Consider the following 21,287-nt stretch of genomic DNA (forward strand, 5'->3'; position numbering starts at 1 on the left):
CAAATGAACTTAAGGTCTAAGGACTGGATCACTGGACAACTAATGAAAACTATCCAAATAAACAAATTCATTATACTAACAATAAATTTTGAAAATGGAAGTAGTTAATAATGTAAGGATTTAAAAGTAAACAATAACTTGAATTGATTTCTCTTTTCAAGGTATCTCTCTACACAGGAGGGATTCCAATAGGGTTGTTAATGGAGAATGTGAATATTTATGGTCAATAATTATTAGTTCTACTGTCATTCGAAGCGTAAAAGAAAAAGTTGACTTTGGAACGCATCATTGTCACTATATTCATTGTATATACATAAAGCTAGCTCTAAATATTATTTTATAGATAAATAGTTTTTCACAAAAAATAAATAGATTGAGTTATGATTCCTTGTATGTGAAGACAATGAGGTCACTAGATATCAAACAAAATTAAAACCAGTACTCAACTATAATTTACATCTTTTGTTATGTCGTTCACTGGAATCAGATCCACACAAAACTTTTGAGCCATGTAAGTAACAACACATGTTAAAATATCTAAACACAATTGGATCGGTTCCTTTGGACTATATTCTACTCCTCTCTTCAACCCAACTTGCTTCCTACTTCCAAGCTGGATAACTATTCTCTTTTTTATCAAAAATGATAGAAACCAAGAAAATCCAGACATACTCTAGACATACATCCTATGTGGCTTGCCGTGATTTGTTGTCTAGTGAACTAGAATCATCAAAAATACGAATCACGACAAGCCACATAGGATGTATGTCTACAGTATGTCTGGATTTTCTTGTTCTCTATCATTTCTCTCATTTTTTATACATCCAAATCGAAGCTAAAAACAAGGGAAATTTTATAGGAACTTCCCATGAGTGTCAAAGGCGCTTTCTTCCTTTACAAACTTCCTATCAATTTTACAGAGACGTCTTCAACAACACTTGTAGGGGCGCTTTTAAGCCCACCCAAAAAAAAAAGAAGAAAAAAAAAAAAACAAAAAAACCTTGCTCTGACACATTCTAGTTTCCACCACCACCCACCTTTCTTGTTAAATCTTAAATGTTCTTATCCCTAATTTCAAGTCAACGTGGCATTTTTCGTCTCTTCTCAACCGACCTTCCTATTCACAAATCAAGTTTCGTTATCAACCATGTGCATCCAAACTTCATTTCCCTGTGCCACGTTTGGACAAGAACTATCTAAACAATTCTCATTTCAAGTACAATTATCCTACTTCATATAACTAAAGTAAAATACCATATACAAGAAAACAAATGTTGAACGAAGTTACGAAGCTACAGTGTTGTTCAACAAAACTATTCAATCAAAAACATCATCCTCTTTCTTTTAGGTCAAATAGTTAGAAAAACATACTATTTGAGAGAAAGTCAAGGGCTTTCTCTCACTAGATCCTGTCTGTCCAAGTAATCCGGTCGGGAATCGGCACTGAACATAATATCATTTTTGTGTTGAAAAAGAGAGATGAGTCGTAAATCCATTTTAGACCCCAAAATAGGGCTCACATCCATGTTGGAGAAAATGAATGGGAAGTCCTTTTGTACTAAAAATTGGATTTCACTCTTATCTTTATAACATATTATGTAACATCCTAGGGGAGTATGATGGTTACCATATAATTTATTTTATGTTCATAACGTGTAATGAACTGTCGTAAAAGTTCGTATTACGTATGTAAAATCATATTAAAGCGTAAAATCATTTTACATTATGTGAAGTCTTACTGTTATATGAGTTGCCATAAACAATATGTAAAATCTTATTGTAGTTGTTCTCAACATGTCTTCTTCCGAAGTTTCTTCTATTTTGACGTCAAATCTTCATTAGTTTGTCACCTTCTGATGTCGAACCTTCATGAGTTTGAGCTCATCGATCCAATCACATATATGAAAGTAAAGAATCTTCTTAATGGATTATGAAGTGATGAGATGTGATCATTTGAAAACAATGGCTCCAAAAAAAAATCTAAGGCATTCGTGAATCAAAGAGATAAACGACGTAACATACACGATACTCTATAATACACTACGAAGGAAAATGATGCATAATGAAAAACATGGAATTTCTAATGATAAATAGAAAACTCTAAAAATAAATTTGATTGTTTCGAAAGAAGATGTGAAATTGATTTACATCAAAATTAATCAGACTCGTTTTAGATGAAAAAGACAATAAATACTTGTTTTAGGTGGAGACATAATCGAAACCATATTCGTTTTAGATGTGGAAAACGAAAAACACGAATCTCAATTTGAATGTACTAGTATTTAATCTAAACAATCGTTAGATGAAGATGATAAGAAGAACTGATATCACCTTAAAAATCTTTTGGGTGATCGAAAATAATGAGAAATATTCGGACATGAAAAAAATTGAGATTCATGTTTTTCGTTTTCCACATCCAACGATTGTTTAGATCTAAATCATTTTCTAATCATCAAGCCTATCGGGGTGCATTTAGTATTTTCATTAGATTTCCTATCACCTACCAAACAGTAGAAAATGATTTCTGATATAGAAAAAGTTGTTTTCTTTCCTTCGAGAAAAAAATGGTTTTCACATCCAGACGCTTTGACATGTATCAAACGGACCCTTAAAACCATTTCCTCCTTGGAAAATATCTTCTTCCTTCCCACAAAAGTAGGACCCACTAATCATTTACACCATTCATCAGTCACCATTGGATCTATCCACTTGATAGATATGCTCCTATCCAAGTTATCCAACGGCTGAAAACTACCAATATTAGATTACTACTTCTTTATAAAATCGAACATCAGTTTAGATAGGTCATATATGTATTTTAAAATTACTCGATTCCTTTCTTCCCTACTATACGCATCGCCGTTGTCTCCCATTTTTTTCGCAATTTCATTTTCTCTGTCTCTCTAAGTTTCTCTCTCTAGGGAAGAAGTTGTTCCTGTTTGTTCAATCTCTCTCTCTCTCTCTATCAATCAACACAATTTATTAAGATAATTAAAACAAATTTTAAACTACCCAAACGGATGATGCAGAGATTAGTCGACAATGTTCTTGCAATTACAAAAGAGTAAGTTTAAATTCATTACAGATTTTTTCTTCTCTTTCTCCATTGATCTAGGGTTTTAACATTTCGTCGTGTGGTTTTTGGTTTATTATTTGTTGTAATAGTATTGAAAGGGGCGGGCATGTTGATTATCAGATTTCTTTTTGTGGGGAATAGATTTGAGATCATATAAACTTCGTTTTTCTGATGAATTAGGGGATGTTTGTGTGATAGTTAGGTTATGCTCAAGCTGAAATATTTGCTTGTTGTTGTTGATGATGTAAAAAGAAAAGGAATTTTTTCTGATTTTGAGTAACTTTTGTTTTCGGTTGTTTTTTTTTTCACCAATTTGAGTAACTTTTAACCTTACCCATACTTAGATTAGGTTGATGTGGTCATGCATGCCTTGCTAATTGAGCTAAGTTTTTTGAGCCGATCAATAGATTGGATTTTCCTTCATTTTCATGAATATTTGGTTTTGTGAAGAAATACCCACTCTTAGATTTTTAGGCCAATGGACTCTTTTGGTGTTTGATTACATCACGATTTGAATATGATCGTTTTCGATTACTTTTAGATTCAGAAGAACATCCCGTGTGATTTTTTCTTTATTCGTGGAACATTAGATTGAATTTGTTTCGGGTCGAATGATGCATTATGCAGGTCTGAATAATGTGGGTTTTCCCACATTCGCAGAATGTCCAAACATGCATCCCTGACCTTTCTGTAGTCTTGTAGATTAAAGGAGAACCCTAGAGAGGTTTTAGTTGCTTTAATTTTCCTTTTCTTTTCCGGAATTGGTAAGACTTCCCCAAAGGTTTTAGTTGTCGAAGCTCAAAAGGATACCTAAGATGGGATTCATGAAGCCGTTGCTGATATACACATGCATGATTGGTTATTGATTTTAGTAGACCAGATCTTCTTCAGATCTTACGTGGTAGCTTTCTTAAGGGCTAAGGCTACACACAACATGAAACAAAAGAACGCTCTCTAACCCCAATATAGATTGTCAATCTTCTTACGTGGCATGAGAATGGAAATACATCTAATTGGGAGTTTTCTAATTTTAAAGGAATTGTCTTCTTATTGGATTTAGATAGACATCTTTTGAAACATGTTTCTTATGGGTCGAGTAATTTCCATATTTTGAGTCTTTGACGTTGAGTGAAATATCATCTTCCAACGCAAATGAGTCAGTCATTTTCCTTCACTACGTGGCACTTAGTTGTTTGTGAATTGTAGTAGTGTTTCGAAAAATATTATTTCTTAAAGGGACATTTGAGTTTGATACTTGAAAAGTAAGGATTTGGTTAGAGTTTCATACTACAGTTGGAGGAGGTTTTAGAGAACCTCTTGTTGAAGAGGTTCTACTGGAGGAATCTGACATTTCCATGACCACGATTGGCTGAGCACGCTTGGGTTAAAGAAGCACAAAAAGTACATTGCGTGGAACTTTTTGTGTGCTCCAATGTTTATGCGTCCTGTTAGAAGTTTACTTATAGGATGTGACCTGTGACGCAACCATTTCAATCTTCACATCTAACATTTTTCGTTTTTAATAAAGTTTGATTATCCCCATTTTAAAAAATGGTTATTTCCGGATTTGATAGATAGTTATATGGAAAGTGAAAAAAGATACTAGCTGTTCGCATTTGCATATTAACGGTTCTATTTCTCTCCGCATAGAAAACAATAAAATAAAAGCGGAGTGCATTTGCATTGGCGAAATTCTAGGCCAATTACTTTTACTTTAATTAGTTATCTGGCTTGAATAGGTAGTTTCTGTTCCTTAAGGAAGATATAATTGGTTTCTTTTCTTGTAGGAAAATCTAAAATTATTTCCTTTTGCAAGTAGAATTGTTACTGTAAAAATGCTACTATGTAGTTGTGTATCCATTAATCTGATTAAAATCTGGTTCAGTACTGTTAATATTTATTTTCTTGTGTAAAATAATTCTTTGCTTTCACTATTGGTTTACGTTATGGATGTTGTTTTAGGTTTGTTGGGGAGACTGTTCTTATTATTGAACCAATTCTGCCTCAAGGAGCAAAAATTTACATATTGTTTTAGTCCATTCTTTTAATTCAGAGACATCACTCAGAGGTCCTTTATTTTACTTTATTTGAGATATCATCTTTGTGTGTGTTTTTATGGGAAGGATCTTCCTCGGTTCCTCTGCAGTTAGGTGCTGTTTCATAACATTTTGGTTGGATCCTCAACAGCTCAAATTTTGACGTGGGCACAAGTGTGCCCTTTGTGCTCTTCTTGGGGTGCAATCTGAAGCATCCGATAAGGGCATCCGTGGGATTAAGTTGCTCTCTTCTCATTATATGTGACTCGTCTCGTGATAATCACAACGAAGTCAGATGCACTTTCTTGATGCCACGTCATGGGGGCCTGTGAGGCTCTGACAATTGAGAGACGGATTAAAAAGAGAAAAGCTTCAAAGTGAATACATATTTAGGTGGGCTAGGTATAATATTTCAAATTAGGGGCTTGTTTTAAACGCTAACTAGGAAAGAAACATTATCAGGTATTCAGACTGGTCGACTAGCAAAAGTTAGTAACAAATTTTTTTTGTTTGACTTTGTTATTGCCACATGCATACAATCTTTAAAATAACGTTGTTATTTATTGCTTATTTTTCTACTTGTTTGTATTCTTCGTATTAGTTTTAAGGTGCCTGTAATAATGTGAAAGTCACCTGCCCTTTGCTGGTAGATTTATACTTCTTTCAGTAGCGTTTTATTTTATTTTTGTACTGAACACAATCAGTGGCTTGTAAGAATTGAATTTATTTTCCTTTTAGTCGTTCCTTTAGTGGTGTATCCGTGTATGCATAATGTCTGACTTTACATCCTTTTTTTTATTTGAATAGGTCAGTTAAAACATTTACATATGAATCTCTGAACAACATTGCAAGATTGATAAATGGAATTTCAGCACTTCTGTTGGCGATATTGCCAGGGAAGGCTAACATTCTTGAAGGTATGCATGGCTGGGAGCTAAGGCCAACTTTTCGCGGACCTCGGTTTCCCCGCTGGATGGAGAAGTAAGTTTTTGACATCTTTTTTTTTTTTGGAAATGGCAAAATACTTCAAGGGTTGTTGGGAAGTTTTCTACATCTTAGTGAAGTTATTTGCTAAAACATTTGGTAATTGTGTCTCCTCATTACCCAATAGGTAGAGTTTACCTGTTCTCACTTCAATTGCATGAAGTTTCAAGTTGTGGTGCTACTCCTACCTTCTTAGTATAGAATCTCGTTGTTGTACTATGTTTCTTCTTATCTTTCTTACATTTGGTAATCTTATCAAATAAGGCATGATGGGATGACGATGACGTCAAGTATGTGAAACGTTTGCCTGATATTCTTGTGTTACATGAAATGTTCCATAGATTTTGAAGTAGATGGTACATAGCTTTTTGTAATGTTGACCCTACTATTCTGAAACTGTAAATTAGCATTTTAAACTAAAATTGGTTGAACATGCTATAGTTAATCTCTATGAGACTAAGGAGTTCTGGTGTAAGTTGGAGGTATTACGATGTCGAAGCGACATAAAGTGACATTGATGAAGCCTGTCGGCGTCCTTCCCTGTTCTGATCAACATGCCCAACAGCTTACTTGTCAGATACCAAGAGTCGTACTCGTATGAATGTTTAATATCTTCCGTATGACATATGAATTAGAGTATAGGATACGGAGATGCTTTACGACCTGGGAAAAACTTTAAATATAACTCTTGGTTTGCAGTAGAAGGGTTCTGGATTAACGTGCACTCAGAAGTTCTGCTGGTCTTTCATTTATTTACGATGTTTAAAACTCGCAACTAGTGAGTTCTGTTTTTGTCTCTTCTTGTCATAGAAATGTCCACATCTTATAGAGTATTCAGTAGAAGAAACCCTTTTTTCATGTCATAGGCTCATAGCTTGATCCCATGTGTACTGTGTTTATGTTGTTGCAAATGTTCAATACTAAAACCTAATATTTTAACACGCTTTTGCTTCTTTCTTTGGTTGTGGCAGTGGCGTCTCCTCCTTCAATCAACTTATTCATGACCTTTCTGTGGAATCTGATACTTCATCAAGCACTGATTACACATCTGGAGAAGAGGATAATGATGAAAACATGTTTCCTTCTACTCCTTTATCTCAAGCTTCACGTGTATCTCGTGCTAGCAGCTTCTGCAAGTATGATAAACGTAATCAGCGGTGGTTTAAACGCTTGTTTTGCTGGATTTTGTGGCCTATAACGTTTCTTCTCTGGTTTCCATTTTATCTTTGTCGTTTGTGTGGCTTTAGGGGTTCATCAACCCCCAGTACCGTGGGGAGCAATCAGACTTCACGTTTACATTCTGGCAGAAAACCAGTCCTCTTTAAAGACCACATTGTCAACAGCAGGACTGACAGGAGACGTGGAGTTATTGAGGTTTGATTGCAAATTGAAATTTTTATGTGATTCCCGTAAACTTATTTATTTTCCGTTTGGGTCGGGTATAGTTTTTGGGAGCCCCCTTTTCTCCTTTGTTACTTCTTAAAAAAGAAAATAGTCGGTATATGAGTATATCATTCTTCTCATATTTTGTTTGTTGCTTGCTATGTATTCAACAGGACCTCCAGCTAGCTATTGAGATCTTCATAGAAGCAATATTTGATATTTTTCACAAGGCAGCACATTATCTTCTTTCCCCGTTTGAAGCCTTCCATGTTCTCTTTAGATGGTTCTCTTCTCATGATAGTGGTAGTGGTGACAATCCTCCTGGCGATACAGATACAACTATTCCCACTGCAACTCTAGGTGAAACTGATCCAGCCCCCACTGAAAGGCAAGCCACTTTCCATCAGACTCTGAATACTGATGCACGAACATGTGAGGATGTCATTACGGAGCTTGGGTATGTCCAACTTACCCAACAATTTCGTAATGCTAATTTTAGTTGTCTCTTCGGTGTAGGACTTCATCCTACTGTGCATATTAATGGTTCAAACCTCAGATTTTGAATTGCTTCATTTAAAATTCCATATACATGATTCATTATTCAAACTACTAGAGACCATCTAAATTCTCCTTTCTAACTTAAACTATGTGATACTATGTCAGATATCCTTATGAATCCTTTAAAGTCATTACTTCTGATGGGTATGTTCTTCTTTTGGAAAGGATTCCAAGGTACCTTAGTTCTGAACTTCCGTTCTTTTTTGGTTGTTCTCAATTGTTTTGTCATCCTAATATGCTTACCACCTGCAATGTCCTTTTGTAGGCGTGATGCGCGAAAAGCTGTGTATCTACAACATGGAATACTGGACTCTTCCATGGGGTGAGTCATACTTGTCTAAATATATGACTTTTAGTGTAATTTTGTGCTTATATTACAAGATGTTGGAGTGTTCACAAATGCTAAATAGCGACTCGTACGTGTCTATATGCACCTTATTTATCAGAAAATAAGTCGTCAGTTTTTATCCTCAAAACAACCAATCAGCGGGAAAATCTATCAGATGATAACTCTTGATATTTCTGATAAACAAAGAATCCCCTACTAATAACTGAAACTGATTTTGTTGCCATGGGAAACATTTTAACTTCTAGTGGTTCATTTTATCGTATCAGAGATGATTAGCTTCTTATGTTTACTTTTGGAATCTGGTATTCAGATGGGTGTCAAATGGAGTTGTTGGCTCTCCAGCATTTGCAGCGTTCGATCAAGGTACTCAATCTTAGTAGTAAATTGTTGCTGAACCAGCTTATTGGTTTTTTTTCTCGATGTGGTCAAGCAAAAGTTGATAAGTTCTTAAGGGCATAGTACATAGAATAAGTTCTCAGGAGCTAAGAGTAACACATGGCTTTCGCTTAAGTTTTTCTTGGCTTTTGACCTTGATCAAGTCACTAGTCTTTTGTTTTATGTTGGTGCTCAAATTATTGCTACTAGTGCCACTTCACTAGAATCGCTATTACAGTCCATTTCACTACTACTAGAAGTTCGCATCATCATTTTAAAATTTACATTCTAACATTCTGGGTTTTAACTTAAAGTTGTGCCGAGCTACTTCCTTTTCTACTTAACTACATGGCCCTCAAATTCTCTTCTTTTTCAGGTTATGATGTTTACCTCGGCAATTTCCGTGGTTTGGTTTCTAGGGAACATGTTAACAAGAACATTTCTTCAAGACAGTAAGTTCAAACTAATCATTCACGGTTACTTTGCCTCAAGGAATGAAATTTCGGTTTCGATGGAAATTTCGGTCGGTCCAAAAGTGGACACGTTTCGTGGAAACGTTTCGGTCTGTGTGGAAATTTTACAAATTTGCGGAATGATAAAACAGTTCTAAAACAATTAAGTTCGGTATTAATCTGCAATAAAACAATTAGTTTAGGGGATAAATTGAGTTATTTAACTCTATTAGTACTAAAACAGTTAAGTTAGGTATTTATCTGCAATTAAACAGTTAGTTTAGGGGGTACATTGAATTATTTATCAGATGTAAACCTAAAATAGTTAGTTTAGGGGGTCCAATCTGCTATAATAGTAATAGTTAGGGGGCTAACCAGAAATAAAACATAGCATTCTTGTTTTGTAATAAAAATTGTTTTCCCCTTAAATACAACCCTTAATCCCTATTTCTAAGACTTCTCAGCCGAAACCGACTGTTCCCTCTTCCTCTCTCTCTCTCTCTCAAATCGGAATTTGAAGTTAAAGATCACCTAAAGAAGAGAAGAATCTCTTGAAGAACAAAAGATTTGAGAAGAAGTAGTCAAGAAAGATGGAACATTTCGTGTCAGATTTCGGTGGAAATTTCGTTTCGGTGATGTGAATTTAGGACATGTTTCGGTCATTTCGACCGAAATATGTCGACATTTTATTCCTTGCTTTGCCTTGACCTTTTCCTTTTAGAACTTCTTTTCTGTATGAAATTGTTGATTTGGAGTAGATTAACATGGTTAATAAATTAGTTACTAAAAACTACTAATCCAATGAAGGTACTGGAGATACTCTATCAATGAGCATGGAACCCAAGACATACCAGCAATGATAGAAAAGATTCATGAAGTTAAAACGAGTGAGCTGAAGCTCAGTCAATCAGATACAGAAGAAGCAACCGATAATCAACCTTATAAACTTTGTGCAGTCTGCCACAGTCTGGGAGGAGCAGCCATACTAATGTACACCATAACCCGTCGAATTGAAGAGAAGCCACACAGGCTTTCAAGGTTAATCCTCTTGTCCCCTGCCGGGTTTCACGAAGACTCCAATCTTGTGTTCTCAATGGCAGAATCTGTGTTTTTCATGCTAGCTCCTATCTTGGCCCGTATTATGCCTGGACTGTATATACCTACAAAATTCTTCCGAATGCTTCTGAACAAGTTAGCAAGGGATTTCCAGAACTACCCTGCCTTGGGAGGACTAGTACAGACACTAATGAGTTACGTTGTTGGGGGCGATAGTTCGAACTGGGTAGGTGTGATGAGTTTGCCGCATTATAACATGAACGATATGCCAGGAGTTTCGTTCTATGTTGCTCTTCATTTAGCGCAGATGAAACGAGCGGGAAGGTTCATAATGTTTGATTATGGAAGTGAATCTGCCAACATGGAAATATACGGAGAAGGTGAGCCATTGGATTTGGGTGAATATTATGAGCTCATCGACGTGCCAGTTGATCTTGTCGCTGGAAGGAAAGATAAGGTAATTCGACCAACCATGGTTAAAAAGCATTATAAATTGATGAAAGATGCAGGTGTTGAAGCTTCATATAATGAATTTGAATATGCACATTTGGATTTCACGTTTTCTCACCGAGAAGAACTATTAGCTTATGTCATGTCCCGAATGTTGCTATTAAACCCAACAAAGAAGCAACGCAGTCGGAAGCCAATTAGATTGAGGAGTAATAACAACGAGAATATTGTGGCCGAGGCTTCTTCCTCGTCGTAGATGGGAGACAAACAAAAATGAGAAAGCGAATGCGATCTGAGATTGGCCCATGGGAGGTATATGTTGATGCTTTTGTTAAGAGTTAATACTGTTGTATATGAATGGATAGTAGTTAGACCATAATCTGGTGAAACTAGTCATAGAGTGTACATGTCATTTCTTTTCCTCTCTCTAGAAGAAAGGAAAGAACATAGGAAAGAAAACTATGTTTGGGTTTGTGTCATGATGCCCAGTTTTATACATTTTAGGATGAAATTAGGTGTTGTTTCATGATGCATATAAAATGTTTATATTAACTTTTTGTATAAACTTGAATCCGTCGATAAATTAGTTGAAGAGTATATTTTTGTGCATGAAAGGGGTCTTTGGTCCAGGTTTACTATTATAGGCCCCAAATCCACAAATTTGAAGATCCACAAGTTTATAGACTTCTAATAGTTTTAAAAGAAGTGATCTTTCTTCTTTTTTTAACCAAGGCTAGGGATTTCAGTTTCTATTGTCATTGTGTAACATGTTCATTGATATATCTATGCTAATTGCTATGGAAGGGCAAACTTAATGTATCTGGCTGGGGCTCCTAATGTTGGAAGCCCCTGATTTCTCATTCATCATGCTATTCGCAGTGTCATCACTTTCCTTGATACCTCTAATGAAACCCTAATTGGTAAAGCCCTTGATGTGGGGTATCAAAGATAAAATCGAATTATCTACCAAATTTGGTATTCGATTTCATGAAAGGAAAGCAGATGTTGATGGAAATCAGGGGGCAGTGTCTGATCAAGTCAATTTTTGAGTTAAAAAGAAAGTATGTCCCTAAATCAATATTTATTTATTAAATATTTATTTCACGGAGAATTCTTTTTTATTTCCCAAAATCGCGGTCTTTTTAAAGATTAAACAAAAAAAGGAAATTAGAGAAAGAATTAAAAGGAGAGTTAAAAATAATATAAAGACAAAAAGTAAAAAGTAGATTTAATTTTTTTCTACAAAGAAACAAAATGGGGATGGCCCCTTTCTCCGGTGACCCCTAACCGTCATAATAGGTGAGGGCCTCCCAGCTCCTCAAGGAATCCAATCCAGAACTTCCCGGTGGGTTAGGATATCAAATTTGAGTGCGGGAGTCCATGCCCCCACAACATTGGGGATGCTACAATAATGTAATAACTCTGGAGTCCTATCAAAAAGAATTGCTTACATATACCTTTTTCTACAACTCCACTATACACATTATAGATGTCCATTATAAGTAAGCAAGAGTGTAAGCGGGATTCACTGGCCGCAAATAATTATTCAACTTTAATCTTTGGAGATAAATTCGAGAAGTATAATCTTAAGGGAGCAGTTGAGGGCTCCTCTTAAAATTGCTCTTCGCGTCTCAGAAAAGGTAATTGGCTCTAGTCAATCTCGAGAAAGTACACATACGCTCGGACTCAAACCTGTTCGAGACCTCTCGGATTGGTTCAAGTCCGAAACAATTCGAATTTTTCAGATTTAACGTAATCAGTTCCTACTTACAAATCACTCGAAATGAACCTAAAATCGATGATAAACACTTTTCATGGATTTATCCACCTATGAAAATTTCAAACACTGGCTCAAAAGATAAAATCAATAAAGAAAGGTAGGATTTATAGAACCGTTGTTTAATGAGAAATGGAAGTTTTGTAGGCAATGAACAAAGTTGTCAAAGGTAATGTGCTTTTCATCCAAGGCTAGATCAAAACAACTTGACGATGTATGGTTAGAGACTTAGAGGCGATACTGATCTTTCTTCTTCTCCGACAAAAAAGTCACTGATTGTAAGAATCTTTCTTCTTTTTCCTTCTTTTTCTATTATTTTCTCTTCTCTCTTAATTTAAGGTTGAAGTAGTGAAATCGTGTCATTTATTTCAGCAGTAGAAAACAAATGTACGAGAATATTAGAAGTGACAGCTTACTACACATTAAAATAACTGAAAATGATCAAATTTGTAAAACAAAATTTTTGACGAAAAATTCTCTTACATTTCAGCCGTACCTAAATAAAATTCCTGGCCCAGCCACTAGGTGGTAAGCCAACATCAAATTAATTCAAAATTGGAATTCGCCCTATAGATTTTGGTGAAAGCAAAGTCGTTTTTGTACCTTACGGTTATGGGTTTAGGGGACAGGCATATGTGACCGTTAGCACACAGTTGAGGGTTTTCTGGAAAGAGCCCAAGCCTGCCCACCAACAATAGGGACAGGGCCGGCAGTGAGATTTTGGAGGCCAAAACACGTTTTGAAAATGTGTCCCCGATATATTTCACAAGAAAAAAAATAGTGTATATGTCCTTCTACATTAGCCTTGCACCTAAGGTGGGGTTTAAGCTAGAGGTGAGCAAAACTGAACTGAATTTGGTCGAGCTAAAACTGGACTGAGCACAGCCAACTCGAACCTCATGGATTTGGTTTGACTTCAGCTTTACCAAATACTATTACTAGCATAAAAAATGACAGTTGGATTAGTTTGTGACACTTTTACGTTATGAAATATTTAAATTGTAACGTAGTCGTCTACACACTTTACTACATATCATATTTGTAGTAATAGTATTTCTATACGTTGACATAATGAAATATACAATATGATGAAATTCATGAGGCATAAATTAATGTTTTGAAATAATTAATATTTTAAAAGGGTTGGAACTTGGACCAGACTGGACAAACCAACTACAATGAATTTAATAGGCCAAAGCCTTAAATGGTTATGTTTGGGCCTAACTCAGAAATATCGACAATCGATCCACGCTCACTAATAGGTTAAATATGAAAGTTATGTTGATAATAATGATATTTAAAGAAATTGTATTTTCTAAAAGAAATGTCTTAAGTCATCGTCGGATTATCAATTTGTAAAATTACATAGGTTCATAATAAAGGATTTATGTTTAGCCAGGCCCGGCCCTAACTTTTCGGTGGCCCGAAGCGAGGTCTGAAAATGTGGCCCTTTCTATCAAATTGTAAAATGTATTACATGAAAACCGTAAGTACTGCAAAATATTTTCATCATATTTATAAACAAATTAGTTTTTTTGATGATTATAATCACTGAAATTTTTTTCTTCTGAAATTTTTCGATGCAAAGTCACTAATAATCGTCGAATAATCAAAACTGTCAGGCATATCCTTCTCAATAAATAATATAGTTAACCCGTTTAACCTTTCTTGCGACATAGTAGATCGAATATAAGACTTAATCAACTTCAACTTAGAAAAACTTCTTCCTGCAGAGGCAACGGTAACTGGTATAGTCAACATATTTTTATAAGAAACTCATGTGTTCGGGTAACAACCTTTCTTATCTTTCAAAAAATCTAGCACTTCAATTGGTCTTTTGATCTCATTTGGTAAAAGACGTTTCAACACTTTCAGTTTAGAAAATAAGTCTAGTCCGTCTATGTCATATGCCTCATTATGCTTGAAAAAAGTTTCAAGGCAAACACATGAATCTCTCAAATCACCATCATCTTGGGAGTTTAACTTTTTTAACTCAAACAGAAAACCAAATATTTCTTTGTACTTCTGAAATTGCTTGAATCTGCTCTTAAATGAACAAAGAGCATAATCTAATATGTATATGAAATAATTAACTCTAAATGCTTCTGCAGACGACATTGATGGATCTTCACACACCTTCTCATCAAACTGTTTGTTTCTTCGAATAATACGTTTTTCTGAAATGTTGCTTCAACTCCCATCTTAATGGCAATCTCTTTAGCTTGAATCATGCCTTCTTCAAACCCCACTTCTCTATAATCTTCAAGATAACGAATGAGTCCGTTCAATTTCTCTAATGCAACATCAGTATTTATATCTTCAGTTTGAAGTGTTTTGCTGACAGAGTTTACCGCAAACAATATATTATGCCAAATAGCCATGCTCAAAAGGAATTCAAAATTTTCAAAGTCTTGTTCTGATATATTTTTGGCATTATGAACTGTTTTTGAATCATTACTTGTCTCCACCAATTCTTCTAAAGCTTCTAGTAATTAGGATTAAAGATTAGGCTTTCATCAGTAGTTTTTCGTTAACTTAATAAACCCTACACCATCTTGATATTGTCAATCTTTTTATTATATATAACAGGAAAGAGAGGGAGTAAATAAATAGAAATTTAGATTTAGATGAATTTAATAAACTCTGCAACATCTAAAGATCATATATTCATATATAATAAGGAGAGAGAAAAAGTAAATAAAGAGTAGAAAATAGGATTTGTTTTATCCCTAAAGAACGCAATAACTCGATGACATTGAAGAATCTAAGAAGGGAAGGTGACTAGGTGAGATGAGTAGATGACAATGGATCTCTCATCCCGTAGTGGAGAAGAAGAGGGTGTTCTCGGGTCCGGTTTAACACTTTAGCTTGAACAAAGAAAAGGATATTAGGATTTCATGATTTAGATATTCAAATTAAAAAATATTTTTTTTTTCATGTCAAACAAACTGTTGGGCCCACCATTCATTTAAAAGTCATCAAACTTGGTGGCCCTTTTTACTTAACATTTGTTAAATGGGGCCCTTATAATTTTCTTAGAGAGTTAGGCTTCTTGTATATTTCTTAAAGAAATTAATGTCTTTGGTGGCCCCTAAAAGTCGGTGGCCCGAAGCGACGCTTTGTTCGCTTTGCCTCAGGGCCACCCCTTATTAGCCCTAACCCCTAAATGCATTAAAACTTGGACAAATTCTGGCTAAAATTGGACGGGATCAATTTTATCCTATAATTTGCTCTGTTGGCCGGGATCTGGCCGTCCAAGAAGACTTCTTTTTTGTTGAAAGTACAATGAGACTTGACGAGATACCAAAAAATATGGATACCAGGGAGGAGAAGATGAGGCTGAAATAGAAAGAGTTTTTCTATGTTCAAATGGGGATGGAGGGATTAATGATATATGTAGAGAAAAACATTTATATAGGAAGAGAGAGGGGGGATAGTTAATGTGGCCTCTGTTGCAAGAATTGACGTGAGGGCTTGACGTTGTAGGCTTATAGCCAATAAATGTGTTGTTTCTTTGTGGGATGGGCTTACACTGAGGGAATTCCTGTACAACTTTTTTTTAACAGTGGCCCCTTTTTTGTGGTGGTCCAAAGCGAGGCTTTGCACTTTGAGTCAAGACCGTCCCTGAATAGGGGGTCGGCCGTGCACTGCCCGTTACGAACTTTTGACATAGCGTTTGCCCATTGGATCTGAAAGTTCCAAACTGGGCTTCGGGCTGCCGGACAGAATTTTACATGCACCTTTACTTTTAAAGGATGAATTGTTTTACAAGTTAAGATGCTTTCAACGACAATAAAAAAACGAAGTGCTTTTAGGAAGATGAATTGTATTTTGTGCAATGACAATTGATAAAGATGGGGGACGGGATGTATTTTTTAGTGGTGAGGTCCGGGCTCTATATATATATATATATCTTTCTTTGTTAAGGTTATTCAATAAAAATTAAAATGTCAATATGTTATTCTCATAATATCTAAACACAAAAGAGGGAGCCCGACTGTCAGTCCTCTCTCAAATCCTTCTATTCGTTCCGTGTTAGCTAAGAGCATCTCCAATGCAACACTCAACTTAAAAAACTCAATTTGACACATAAGATTATTTGAGTTTTTAACAAAAAACACTCTCCAATGCAACACTCAACTAAAAACTTAATATGATGTGTATCTCAACATTTATTGTTGTATTTCAATTGGTCCACATCATCGTTTTATATATTAAAATAAGAAACAAGAGTAAATCTAAAGTAATTGTTGAGTTTTTTTTAGTGTTGCATTGGAGAAGAATTTTGAATTGAGTATCTCAATAGTGGCACATAGGAAAGAGAAACTCAATTCACACTTGACGCATTAGATTAATTGAGTTTTTTTTTTAGTGTTGCATTGGAGATGCTCTAAAGAGTTTACAGCACCATGTTATAAATTCGAACAACATTATTGAACTTAACATTTACAAAACATTTAGCTCCATAATCCGATGTTTGGAGGGCTACCCGAAATCCTCCGACACTCCCTTCCTTTGGTGCATGTCATGGATATGGCATATGATGAGTTTTGTTTTGGCTTTGAAAAGTGGGCATTATGGTAATATATACAATATAATGATATAGAAGCAGGAAAATTAGGGATGGCATCTTCTCGACCATATCAAATAAGACACCATACTGTCAAGAAGATGGTAAATGGGGATGGTACATCGATCTGCTTTGATGGAAGTATGAGTGATGTACGCGACAGTGCGACTATAATAGCAGATAAGTGTGAACAACTTTAGTTACTGGGCACTGAGTAAAGTAAGTGTGGACAACACAAAACTAAATAGTTTTTTTTATTTATTTAAGCAGAAAAGTAGAAAAATCAGTGTAGTAAAAAAAAAATTTGGCTCCACTTAAGGTAAAAATTGTCTTTCTTTTAAAGTTTATATTTTTTTGTTTCTGACTTTAAAATTAAGTTACTTAAGTTCAACAAACGTACAAGTTGTACTTGACCAATAAGAACTTCTTAATGTTTAAGTTCTGAAAAGATTTCGCATCTCAATTCCCTTAACTAAGAAACCGTGAGACTCTCTATCTATAACTGTTTTCTCGAGATAGAACTCGAGGGCCATCTACGTTTTTCAGTAAAGGGATGATTCCCTTTGCCCGAATCCCCTTTCCGAAGGAAATGTTACTATCATATTTTTTTTTCTTTCCTAAGCAGTTTGGAGTCGAGAGGATGGAAGAGTAGAAGGAAGAGGAAGTTGGTAAAGGTGATGGTTTTTTTCAATCTTAATAGATCTATCTCTTTTTCTACTTTCATTTTCTTAAGGCTTTCTTCGTCGCTTATATCTGAAATCTGATAAATTTGCTGGCGTCAAGCAATATTTTGTGATTGGTTGTTTGGTAGTTCTTCATCAATTGTGTGGAATTATGTTTCATCTGTTGATGAAGATGGACGATTCCTTCTTTAAATAACCATGGGAAATAAAATGAACAGGTATCTAACTATCAATTCACAGTCTACAATCCAATCGACATCAAGTGTAAGAAAGAAGATTCATCAAATTCATCATCAAAATGGCTAAAAGCAAAGACAACACCAAGGAAAAAAAATCTTGTATTCGATCAACAACCACAATCCACAGACTCATCAAATCTCCAAATTCTCCACTAATTGCTATGTTAGAAGTGTAGTGCTCTGTAATCTAATAGGTTATGGATTCGATTCATAGAGGTTGATGTAGAAACGCAGCGGAATTAAATAAGATGAATAAACTAAATAAGAACGGTAAAATAAAGGCTTAAATAACTCTAAAATACTCAACTTTATTAAAACTTCAAAGGGGTTTCTCTTCAATCTGCCAATAATGGACAAACTAGACATCCTTTTATAGGATTTTGGACTTTCCTAGATAGACTAGAAATTAGACTTTCCTAAATAATTAAAAGACTCAACTTCCTAAATAACTAGACTCAAATCTGGACCTTTCCAATTATTGAAAATACTAAAATATCATAATTTCCTAAACCTAAATTCTCTAATAATCATACTAAAATTGGGACTTCCTAAAACTACTCTTCATGGCCGGATGGCCCATGGCCTGGTTTGGTCATGGAAAAAGCCTCCACGCCGGGTTCCCCTGCATCAGCATCCCCTTCTCCCAAGAGGTTCGTCCCGAACCGTTTTTGAAGAGAGAAAAAAAAAATGTTGCACCCGTTGACTCTGAAATCCTCCATGGCGATTCTTAATTCCCACTTCTCACGAAAGTTGCGGAAAAACTGAAGAAGACAACGATGGGCCAAATCACCAACGATAATCTGAAACCTATGATGTGAAGATTCACTCCCATGCAAAAGTAGTAGATAAACATCCAACAAATTTCGACATCTCCCGTCATCTTGTAGTTTGACGAAAAATAACAGAGACGCCACATGCAATGATTTTCCGAAAACTTTATGAAGCCCTGCAAAGAACTTCTCACAAGTGATACTGTAAAACCCTTTTCCGGTCGGACAGTTCTCTAGTTTCACCAATCTTCCTTGCCTAATGCACCCCACATGATATTGTTGTTCGCATTGATCACAACAGAGAACTGTTGTATTTGTCAACTTGTTAACGTCTCTAGTGACAACTCCCTTCTTACATATCCCACATTGACAAGATGGACAAAACCAGTCTTCTTCTTGCACATTCATCAAACCAAGGCAGCTAAGATGAAATAAAGATGGGCAGTGAACACACTGTACTAAATTACCAGCAGGAACTTTAAACTTATGTAAGCCGAAATACTTGTGGCAACAGATGCCCATGATACCATCACGAGATATGATCCCTGTAATTATTGGAAAATTTTCAATACTATTTGTGAAGTATACTTTTTTCTTTGGTGACACGATATTACTGTCTAACATCCCGGATAGAATGGTTCGTCGATTCTTAGGCATGAAACTCCCAATAGTAATCTGTCGTTCACTTTTGCGAGGTCGCAGAGGCCCTAGTTGATAACCTTCGTCGCCCCGATCTCCTTGAATAAGAGTTTTATTTTCTTTGAATTTGTTCTTCTCTAAAGAACCCGTTTGTGACTGTCTATTAATGGTCGAGGAGAACTTCTTCCCGTTTGTTGGAAATTTTGACTTCACACCGGTTACTAAGAGTTCGTCATCTTCTAAATATCCTTGGCAATCTCTTACAAGAGATGTATAAGTCTTCCCTTTCAGCGATATATATCGTAGCTCGCGCCTACGTTTCTGTTTTATGACATGCGAGAACTTCCAATCAACCGATAAAAGACGCTTCTTTACCTTCAAAGTCACTGTCCTTGTGCAACCACTCTCAATATATATTTTCCACTTCTCTCTTTTTCCTCCATAATTGTACCACTCCATCACAACTTGAGGATAATATTCAGGTTTGAGTTGACTAATTTTGTAGACAGTAGAAACAAGATTCGTCATTGGTTTTTCCTTTTGATCGTGTCCTTCAACTTGGGCTTCCGAACTCGAATAAGAATAACCCATATACGAAGGGTGTTCGACAAAGCTAGGGTGGTGCAAAAAGTTTCCTTGGTTTTCGAAGGGCCTAAAAGCATTGGTTAGGGTGGAAGTAGTATGGATTAGGTCTGGATTTGTGTATGGGTATGGATCTATTTGGGAGAAGTTAGGTTGGATGAAACTGGGTGATGGAAAAGTAGTAGGGATTGGTGGGTTGTTTGGGCTTGTGTAGGGTGCATGTAGAGTATGAGGATAAAGATGATGGGGAAGTGCTTGGAGTTGTTGTTCCTCATTATAAACTTGTGGATGGTTATAAGAGTATGAAAGGGTAGGTTGCGGTAAGAGAGGAATGGGGGGACTTAAATAATTGAAATTGGAAGTTGGGTTTTGGTGAGGTGGTGGTGTTGGACACCATAAGGTTGGGATGGAAGCCTGAACCGGTTGGTGGAATTGGGTTATGCCTATAGTTGGGATTGCAAAATTATGTGTGGGGAAACCAAGGGTGCCTATAGAATCCGGGTTGTAGTCTACACAACTAGGGTTTAGCAAAGAGGCAATGTTGTGACTTGGTTTTAGGATGAGAGGAGAATACAGTGGTGGTGGTGAATATGGTGGCGGCAAGGGATTTCTAAAAGAATTGTTATGATTTGGTTGTTCTATAGAATAATAGGAAGATGGAGGAGAAGGAAAAAAATAAAGGCTTAAATAACTCTAAAATACTCAACTTTATTAAAACTTCAAAGGGGTTTCTCTTCAATCTGCCAATAATGGACAAACTAGACATCCTTTTATAGGATTTTGGACTTTCCTAGATAGACTTGAATTAGACTTTCCTAAATAATTAAAAGACTGCAACTTCCTAAATAACTAGACTCAAATCTGGACCTTTCCAATTATTGGAAATACTAAAATATCATAATTTCCTAAACCTAAATTCTCTAATAATCATACTAAAATTGGGACTTCCTAAAACTACTCTTCATGGCCGAATGGCCCATGGCCCGGTTTGGTCATGGAAAAAGCCTCCACGCCGGGTGCCCCTGCATCAGAGGTGGTCTCCATTACTCATACTATGTAAAAAATCTATGATCATATGGTATAAATAAAGTATAGATCTTTGCTAGGTCTTATTATGGCCTTTAAGGGTCTCATATAGCCTTTTTAGGGTTTTGCTATGACCATTAAAGGTCCGATATCTATAATTATGGCAGTCAAGGTGTTCTCTCAAATCATCATGTTATTTACTTTTGTATTCACATGATGTAATCAAAGTCATGTATGATATTTGTATTTTACTCCACTAATGAAATGACAGTTTCACTATAA

At 35.7% G+C, this 21,287-nt stretch overlaps 1 protein-coding gene across 4 annotated transcripts; it reads left to right on the plus strand.

Moving 5' to 3' along the window:
* Window positions 1-2,786: 2,786 nt before the first annotated feature.
* Window positions 2,787-11,328, plus strand: LOC147543239 (uncharacterized). 4 transcript variants are annotated; one of them, XM_086633009.1, is made up of 11 exons: window positions 2,921-3,064; window positions 5,039-5,144; window positions 5,920-6,093; window positions 7,068-7,232; window positions 7,344-7,470; window positions 7,653-7,936; window positions 8,143-8,211; window positions 8,303-8,359; window positions 8,697-8,749; window positions 9,138-9,213; window positions 10,021-11,328. In XM_086633009.1, the coding sequence occupies exons 3-11, from the start codon at window positions 6,032-6,034 to the stop codon at window positions 10,973-10,975; spliced, it is 1,848 nt and encodes a 615-aa protein (XP_086489135.1). In that variant the 5' UTR covers window positions 2,921-3,064; window positions 5,039-5,144; window positions 5,920-6,031; the 3' UTR covers window positions 10,976-11,328. The 4 variants fall into 4 exon arrangements, with proteins under 4 accessions (XP_086489133.1, XP_086489132.1, XP_086489134.1 ...); XM_086633007.1 differs by lacking the exon at window positions 5,039-5,144 and having other exon boundaries at window positions 2,787-3,064; XM_086633008.1 differs by having other exon boundaries at window positions 2,873-3,064; window positions 7,068-7,470.
* The last annotated feature ends 9,959 nt before the right edge of the window (window positions 11,329-21,287 follow it).

Source organism: Eschscholzia californica, unplaced genomic scaffold, assembly GCF_041429995.1.
Source record: "Eschscholzia californica isolate CP2 unplaced genomic scaffold, dmEscCali1.0.p SCAF_4, whole genome shotgun sequence".
NCBI lineage: Eukaryota > Viridiplantae > Streptophyta > Magnoliopsida > Ranunculales > Papaveraceae > Eschscholzia > Eschscholzia californica.

Excerpts from the sequence above, each read along its gene's own strand:
- LOC147543239 (XM_086633006.1), top strand. The coding sequence starts at position 3,021 with ATGATGCAGAGATTAGTCGACAATGTTCTTGCAATTACAAAAGA. Across the intron at positions 8,212-8,302 it reads CTTTTGGAAAGGATTCCAAG|GCGTGATGCGCGAAAAGCTG; the intron begins GTACCTTAGTTC and ends GTCCTTTTGTAG. Across the intron at positions 8,360-8,696 it reads ATACTGGACTCTTCCATGGG|ATGGGTGTCAAATGGAGTTG; the intron begins GTGAGTCATACT and ends TCTGGTATTCAG.